The 9,009-nt window shown below is 43.4% G+C and overlaps 1 protein-coding gene across 2 annotated transcripts; it reads right to left on the bottom strand.

Annotated features, from left to right (window-relative positions):
• Nucleotides 1-1,987: 1,987 nt before the first annotated feature.
• Nucleotides 1,988-3,474, bottom strand: LOC125521051 (manganese-dependent ADP-ribose/CDP-alcohol diphosphatase-like). Of its 2 annotated transcripts, none has more exons than XM_048686110.1 (2): nt 3,314-3,474; nt 1,988-3,215 (listed from the first exon to the last, which is right to left on the bottom strand). In XM_048686110.1, the coding sequence occupies exon 2, from the start codon at nt 3,162-3,164 to the stop codon at nt 2,181-2,183; it is 984 nt and encodes a 327-aa protein (XP_048542067.1). In that variant the 5' UTR covers nt 3,165-3,215; nt 3,314-3,474; the 3' UTR covers nt 1,988-2,180. The 2 variants fall into 2 exon arrangements, with proteins under 2 accessions (XP_048542067.1, XP_048542069.1); XM_048686112.1 differs by having other exon boundaries at nt 3,318-3,467.
• Nucleotides 3,475-9,009: the final 5,535 nt, after the last annotated feature.

Genomic DNA, 9,009 nt, shown 5'->3' with positions numbered 1-9,009 from the left:
GGGGTTAATCTGCGATAAAATTAATCATGGATAGGTCCCTGGCCAAAAATAAAATAAAAATAAAAGACTAAGGAACGAACGTTCACTGTCTGAACCTAACCGGCGAACAACGTTCGTTCAAATGAACGAACGGACGAACGTCCGCTAAATAAATAAACCAACGAAAACTGTAAAAAATGCATCTGGGGTTTTAAAGAAAAATTGGCGGTATTACCTAAACCGAATAAAAACCGTGACGAAAACCGACAAATCCGGCGGTGGCGGCGGATCCGATGGCGGCGGCTTCCAGCGGAGCTCCGGCGAGGCGCGGGGTGGTGTGGGGCGGCGGCGCGGCGGAGGGGCGGCAGCGGCTGGCGGCGAGAGGGGCGCAGTGGGCGGCGGTGGCAGGCGGTGGCGTGGCGGCGGCGGCTGGCGGCTTCGGCGGTGGCGACGCAGGACGAGGGGAAGAGGGCGGCGGGGGCTCTGGTATTTAAGGGGGGGCGGCTCCGGCTTGCGCGAGGGGCGACGCGGGCGGCGTGGCGCGGCCGGACTCCGGCGAGTCCGTGTCGCGCCCGACTCGGGTAGGCGGCGGCGCTCGGTTGGGCCTTCGGCCCAGTTCTGTCCGAAACTTTTTTTTAAATACAGTTCTACCGAGAAAAATCCTAAATAAAAATAAAATAAAAATCTAAAAATGTCAAAACAAATTTTCACAGTCTAAATAAAATATTTAGAACAAATTGAACATTTTCTTGGCCTAAAAATGCAATTTTGAAAATGCATATTTTTCTAATTTAAATAAAATAGCAATAAATCCAAATAAAATACTTTATTTGATTTTAATATTTTCCTCCAATATTCCATTTATTTTGAAGAAGTCATATTATCTCCTCTCATATATTTTTGATATGAAATATTATTTGGAGAGAAAAAAAATAAAACCAAAATGATCCACTTTTCAATATTTGAGAAAATTCAAATATGAAAATAATAAAAATCCCCAACTCTCTCCGTGGGTCCTTGTGTTGCTTAGGATTTTAGGATCACAAAACCAAAATGCAAATAAAATATGATATGCATATGATGTCCTATGTATAACATTCCAAATTGGAAATTTGGGATGTTACAAGTAGAGGCATACTAGGGACACTTTGTTTTGTCTATGTATTCACACATGTACTAAGTTTTCAATTAATACAATTTTAGCATGAATAATAAACATTTATCATGATATAAGGAAATATAAATAACAACTTTATTATTGCCTCTACGGCATATTTCCTTCATTAATGCCACTCAAGGAATCGTCATACTTATTTTGCTTGGGCACATATAAATAGAGCCTGAGCCACATCCTCCGCATGGGTGTGACACACCAAGCATTAGCCCGAGGTCGAGATGTGACAAGGGAAGGGGATTAATGGTGGCATAATGCTAATCAATAATGAATGGACCTCCACCGTTGATATGTTTTGATATATTTAAAAAGGGTATATCAAAGCAAAAGTGAAAGGAAAAACACTGCCGCTCCATCAATAATGCTACATCTACGAATAGACCACGAAGACCTACGTAACCTTCTAAACAAATCCTCTTGGCCCCATGAATTTCAACGGGGGTGGGCCTCAGCTGCTAATCCTGGCCCAATTAATCTTCTTCACATCAGCTTTTAAGTAGAACTCTTGCATTACTTTCTCCGTTTCTTTTTTGTTCGTATGTAAGATTTGGGTCAAAGTCAAACTTTATAAAGTTTGACTATAGAAACAATATCAACTTCCACAAAACAAAAGTTATATGTTATGAAAATTAATTTCATCATGCATTTATAATATTGATTTCATAGTGTGAATGTTGATATATTTTCATACAAAGCTAGTCACAAAGTTTGACTTTGACCAAATTTTATATATGCAAACAAAAAAAACGGAGGGAGTACTTTTGGTACGTGTAGCATTGTCCGCTGCTCCAGTGAGAAAGAGCGGCAATTTACAAGTTAGGACACATTTCCAAATGACATTTGCAAATTCTACGCAACATTTCCAATTTGAGTCGAATCAGTTCGAGATGGTGAATCGTTACACATACAACTAAGTAACTGTTGCGAGCTAATGGCTACACAGTACAGCCGAACCCGTGGATCGAGTGGAGCAAGCATCAGCTGCTCGCATGAATACTGAAGCAGCGGCAGCTGCTGCTGCTGCTAGCTAGCTCAGCCGAGGGAGGGTGAGCAGCATGTCGGTGCTCGCCATCCTGCCGGATCCGGCGAGCGACAGCCTGCCGGGGAACACATCGACGTGGCCAAACGCGTCGGTGCCTGGCGGGCACTCGAGCGCGGCCTCCAGGGTGCGGTGGTGCACGCCGCACACGTCCACGGCGTACCCGCCCTTGTGGTCGTGCCCCGCGAGGCACGCCGCGACGCATCCGTGCCGGTGCACCACTGCCAGCGCCTCCTCGTAGTTCCACATAAGCCCCGCGGGGGACGCCGCACCAGGGTGGAGCGGCAGGTGGCTGCACACCACCACGGTCTCCCCGCGCCGCGACGCGTCCCGCAGGACGCCGTCCAGCCACCGCAGCTGCTCCTCGCCCACGCCGCCGTTGAACATCACGAACCGCCGGTCCTCCCCTGCCAGCCCGGTCGGGCTGTTTTTATCCGAGTTCGGGTTCCTCTCCTCCAGGAACCTCCTGGCCGCCGCCGCCACAGGGTGGTCGCGCGGCCAGCCGACGGCACTGAAGTCGTACGCGTCCAGGACCACGAACCTGTACCCCGGCCACGGCGAGAAGTCGTAGTAGGCGCGCCCAGGCATCCGCAGCACGGACACCAGCTCGCTCCTTGGGAGGTTGTACAGGCAGTGGTTGCCGAGCATGTGGTACGCCGGGCCGCCGTGGAACCGGTCGAACTCTGCCACGACGGCCTGCACGGCTGAAAGCGACCGGTCCTTGGGGCAGAACCCGTCGACGATGTCGCCGAAGTTGACGCAGAACTTGACGCCGGCCTTGTGGCTGTTCCAGCTGCGGACCGCCCTCTGGAGCACGGTGATGCTGTGGCGATAGTACCGAGGCACGCCGAGGAAGGAGCGGCCGTCCGGTATGTCGGCGTACTGGACGTCGGCGATGACGCCGAAGGTGAAGAGGGGCTCCCTGGCCACCGAAGCTCGGACCACCCCGACCCCGCCCGGGTGAGCCAGCATGGATGCGGCTGGCCGGCGCCGTCGAACACGCCGGAATCAATCAATCAATTGCTGCCCAGCGGCGAAAGGGACAGGAAGACGATATCTTAATTAGCTGCAAACTGCTTTTGTTTCAAGTGAAGTTAACACATTAGGTATAAGCAGTTTACCGACGTGGCGGTTGCCGCCGGCAGCAGTTCGTCCTCTCCTCTCCGGCGAACCTCGCGCCTTCTCTTCTCCAGAGCACCGGACTGCGCGGTGGGAGGCGATGGATGATATCATCACGTGGCACAAGCAAGTGGACGGTGGACCGCTCCACACGTGGCGCCATCTTGTCCAAGGAATCATATTCATATCGCTTAAATTTTGAGAGCTACTGGCCAACCGTATCCTCGCTGCCAATAGGATATATTCCCTCATTAAATACATCCGTATCTATACAAATCTAAGACAAGTAATTCGGAACGAAGGGAGTAGTAGGTGGCTCATCCATATTTCATTTAAGTTTCCGCCTCCAGTATGCTCGTGGAGTAAACAAAGTAGGCTTCACACACGGTTTAGAGTAAAAGGCAAATCACAAGAGCTGTTGGGCGTACTAACGTACTACAAATTTCAGCGTCGTGACAGCTCGCGTACGATGAGTCTTAAGGATTTTCGAGAAAAGAACGTCTGATGTAAATGGTCAAGTCCTCGGAGCATTTCTTTTCTTAAAACAAGGCAAAAGTACCATTTTCATTGATTAAGAAAAGAGCAAGAACTGTCTGCTGAATTAACGAAAACCGGGCTAAAATCGATACAACTCAACCCACGTAATATGGGCACCACCGACCAACCTGACCACCAATATGAAACATGATTGCAAAGAAGAAAAGACATCGTCGAGGAGATGGAAGCGTTATCGTCATCACCGGTTATGTCTGAACGAGCGACTCCGACTTACCCAAAGAGCTTCATCATAGACGCCAACTCGCAAACAGTTACACAGAAGCCATGATGGCACATGCCAACTGAAGGCCACACGCGCGAACAACCGACAGCCCGACTTTGATGACAAGCTTCACAAGGGAAATATGCAAGACTTCTGGCGACTGTGCTCCGCGCAAACAACCACCGGACATGCCGAGATGATCAGAGTACCGAAGCCTGAGCTGTGACCGAAGCTGCTCATAACATTTCAAAAGTCCAAAAAAATTTCATAGTTGATTTCAGCGAATAAATTCATTAAGGTTTGAAGTACCCGAGGAGTTATAGCTTGAGTCACAATTCAATTTGAATTTGTTGTTTAAACTCAAATTGGAGTAAGTTTAAGTTAAGGTATGCATTTGAATTCAACTAAGTTTGAATTTTGTAAATCTAGGTTCAAGTTCAAGTATTTCATAATTGACTAAAGTTGGTTCATGATTTCATTTGTGAAAGTTTGATTTGATTTGGATTAATAAATGACCTTATGTTCCACTTGAGTTTAAACTATATTCAATTATGTTTGAATTCCTAATGCCAAGTACTCCCTCCATTCCATAATGTAGTGTGCCCGCGTTTCCCAAGATCCAAGTTTGACCATAAATTTAACCAACGAGACCGAATGCGGCGGGAGCAAAAATCATATCACTGATTTCGTATTTTCGATATAATTCAGTGATATAATTTTTGTTCCCGCCACAGTCGGTCTCGTTGATTAAATTTACGGTCAAACTTAAATCTCGAGAAGCGCGGCCGCACTACATTGTGGAATGGAGGGAGTACGACTCCAAAATTATTCGCAAAGGTTCAATTCAGGTTCCTCAATTGTAATGCTAAATGATTTATTCAAATTGAGTGTATGGTTTTGAAGTTATAGCCAACCTAAGTTTGAACTAAATTCAAATTAAGTTTGTTTTTGAAGGAAATATGCCCTAGAGGCAATAATAAAGTTGTTCTTTATATTTCCTTATATCATGATAAATGTTTATTATTCATGCTAGAATTGTATTAACCAGAAACTTAGTACATGTGTGAATACATAGACAAAACAAAGTGTCCCTAGTATGCCTCTACTTGACTAGCTCGTTGATCAAAGATGATTATGTTTCCTAACCATAGACATGTGTTGTTATTTGATGAACGGGATCACATCATTAGAGAATGATGTGATGGACAAGACCCATCCGCTAGCTTAGCATAATGATCGTTAAGTTTTATTGCTATTGATTTCTTCATGACTTATACATATTCCTCTGAGTATGAGATTATACAACTCCCGAATACCGGAGGAACACCGTGTGTGCTATCAAATGTCGCAACGTAACTGGATGATTATAAAGATGCTCTACAGATGTCTCCGAAGGTGTTTGTTGAGTTGGCATAGACCGAGATTAGGTTTTGTCACTCCGATTATCGGAGAGGTATCTCTGGGCCCTCTCGGTAATTGATACGTCTCTAACGTATCTATAATTTTTGATTGTTCCATGCTGTTATATTATCAATCTTGGATGTTTCATAATCATTTTATAGTCATTTTATATCATTTTTTGGGTACTAACCTATTGACATAGTGCCAAGTGCGGTTCCTGTTTTTTACATTGTAGAAAATCAATATTAGACGGAGTCCAAATGCCACGAAACTTTACGGATATTTTTTATGGGCCAAAAGGAACACAACGGGCCCTGGATGCGCCTGGGGGTGCCCCGATGGGGGCACAACCCACCAGAGCACGCCAGGATGCCCAGGCATGCCCTGGTGGGTTGTGCCCACCTCGGGTGCCCCCGGACCGCCTCTTTGCTCTATAAATACCCCAATATTTCAAGAAGCCTAGGGGAGTCGATGAAATATTCATCCAGCCGCCGCAGAGTTCAGAACCACCAGATCCAATTTAGACACCATCTCGGATGGGGTTCACCACCTCAATTGGTGCCTCTCCGATGATGCGTGAGTAGTTTGTTGTAGACCTTTGGGTCCGTAGTTAGTAGCTAGATGGCTTCCTCTCTCTCTCTCTCTTGATTCTCAATACAATGGTCTCTTAGAGATCCATATGATGTAACTCTTTTGCGGTGTTTTTGTTGGGATCGATGAACTTTGAGTTTATGATCAGATCTATCTTTTTATATCCATGAAAGTATTTGAGTTTCTTTGATCTCTTTTATGCATGATTGCTTATAGCCTCGTATTTCTTCTCCGATATTTGGGTTTTGTTTGGCCAACTTGATCTATTTATATTCCAATGGGAAGAGGTGCTTTGTACTGGGTTCGATCTTACGGTGCTTGATCCTAGTGACAGAAAGGGAACCGACATGTATGTATCGTTGCTACTAAGGATAAAATGATGGGGACTATCTCTACATAGATAGATCTTGTCTACATCCTGTCATCATTCTTATTGCATTACTCTGTTTCTCCATGAACTTAATACACTAGATGCATGCTGGATAGCGGTCGATGTATGGAGTAATAGTAGTAGATGTAGGCAGGAGTCGGTCTACTAATCTTGGACGTGATGCCTATATAATGATCATTGCCTGGATATTATCATGAGTATTTGAAGTTCTATCAATTGCCCAACAATAATTTGTTTACCCACTGTTTCCTATTTTTCTCGAGAGAAGCCACTAGTGAAACCTACGGCCCCCAGGTCTTCTTTCTCATATATTTGCCTTTACGATCTACTTTTTCCTTGCGTTTATTTTCAGATCTATTAAACCAAAAACCCAAAAATACCTTGCTGCATTTTATTTCTATTTATTTTATTTGGCGTTCGATCTATCAATTTATTACAACTTTCTCCCGTCCACGCACCGTTTCTGGCGCCGTTACCCGAAAGGGATTGACAACCCCTTTAACACGTCGGGTTGCGAGGTGTTGTTATTTGTGTGCAAGGGCTGTTTACGTTGTGTTGCTTGGTTCTCCTACTGGTTTGATATATCTGAGGGAAATACCTACCTCCGCTGTGCTACATCATCCCTTCCTCTTTGGGTAAATACCGACGTAGCTTCAAGTTACATCAAAAGGAATTTCTGGCGCCGTTGCCGGGGAGGATCTTCAACATATACCAGGTTCCTAATCACAAATCTCATCTCCTCGCAATTTACATTATTTGCCATTTTCCTCTCGTTTTCCTCTCCCCCACTTCACAAAATTTGCCGTTTTATTCGTCTCTCTTTTTCCGTTCGCCAGTTTATTGCCAGATCTGTTTTGTGTGCAACCTTGTTTGTCGTTACTATGGATAATTCTTCTTCTATCGTTTGCACTCCTGAGAATGAGGTTCTCAACTTTAAACAGAGGGGAGGAGAGAATTTAAAATATGCTTGGTATAGAAATTGCAATGCTCATAATAGATCTATTCGTAAGCAATCTACCGTTGTTCTTCTTCGCAGTTTTTATGTTGGCATCACCACTTGGTATAGATTCATCCTTGATACGATTACTGGTGGAAATTTCTTGATGTGCCCCTCTCTTGATGCTTTTAATGCTATGGAAATTTAGTGGGATCACCACCTCTCATGATCAATGAAACAATTTTGACTCTTGAGCATGTTATGGAAAGACTAGATGCTATTGAAAAGAAAATGCTCACCGAAGATCATATGGAAACTATAGATGAAAAGATGCATAATTTTGCCACCAATATTGGGTCAAAAGCGGGAGATATTTTTAAGTTGTTAAAAAAGAAGGGTACCACAATCCATGAAAGAATAGAAGAAAGTCCGTCTCGGATTGATAAATTGGAAGAGATCTTTAGTAATCTAAGCACGACTTTTTTCCGCTAGTACTATCGAGAAAACTCCCGTAAAAAGTAGAAGGGATGCCAGGAACAAGGGTGTAACTTCTAGTGATAGCAATAAAGGAGATCTTAAGACGATCAGTATCCACCTGGATTTTGTTGAAATGATAAGAGATCCTTTTTGCAAGAACGAAATCTTCAAATTTACACCTAGAAGTATTGCTATTGAAAGTCTTTATGCTAAATCTTTGAAGGATTCTAAGTGTTTGATTGAAGAGTTGGAAAAATATGACAAAACTTAGATCCTTGCTTTATGCCTAGCTAAGGGCGTAAAACTATAGCGCTTGTTGGGAGGCAACCCAATGAATAAAATTTATTTTTGCTTTTTGTTCTTTTTTGAGTGTTAACACAATTATGCTACTGTTATGATTGTGTTTTTTATGTTTTAGTTAGTGTTTGTGCCAAGTAAAGCCATGAAGATCTTCTTGGATGATAGTTGTTTGATCTTGCTGAAAAAAACAAAAACTTTTATGCTCACGAAAATAATTTTATTTTTTACCAGGGAGCGATAAAATACCCATTCCAACTGCAGTAGATCAATATACAAATTTCCCAGGTCGTCCTAATTTTTCAGAATTTTTGGAATTATAAAAGTATTTGAAATAGTCAGATTGCTACGGACTGTTCTGTTTCGACATATTCTGTTTTCTTTGTGTTGTGTGCTTATTTTGATGGATCTATGGTTTTCTTTGATGAGTTTTTGCCATAGAAAAGTTGGAATACAGTAGATATAATACAAAAACAAAATATGAATTGGTTTGATACAATACTTATAGTAGTGATTTATTATTCTTATACTAACGGATCTCACGAAGGTTTTTGTTGAGTTTTGTGTGATTGAAGTTTTCAAGTTTTGGGTTATCTTACGATGGATGGAGAAAGGATGGAAGAGACTAAGCTTGGGGATGCCCCGACATCCCAAGCTATTATCCAAAAAAATGAGCAACCAACTAAGCTTGGGGATGCCCCAAGTGGCATCTCCGCTTTCTTCCAACGACCATCGGTATTTTACTTGAAACTATATTTTTATTCGTCACATGATATGTGTTTTGCTTGGAGCGTCTTGTATGATATGAGTCTTTGCTTATTTTATTTTGTGTTTTAAGTCATCA

The sequence above is a fragment of the Triticum urartu genome, chromosome 7 (genome assembly GCF_003073215.2).
Source record: "Triticum urartu cultivar G1812 chromosome 7, Tu2.1, whole genome shotgun sequence".
Taxonomy (NCBI): domain Eukaryota; kingdom Viridiplantae; phylum Streptophyta; class Magnoliopsida; order Poales; family Poaceae; genus Triticum; species Triticum urartu.
Note: the sequence above shows the minus strand (reverse complement) of the source record. Positions and strands in the feature narration are given on the sequence as shown.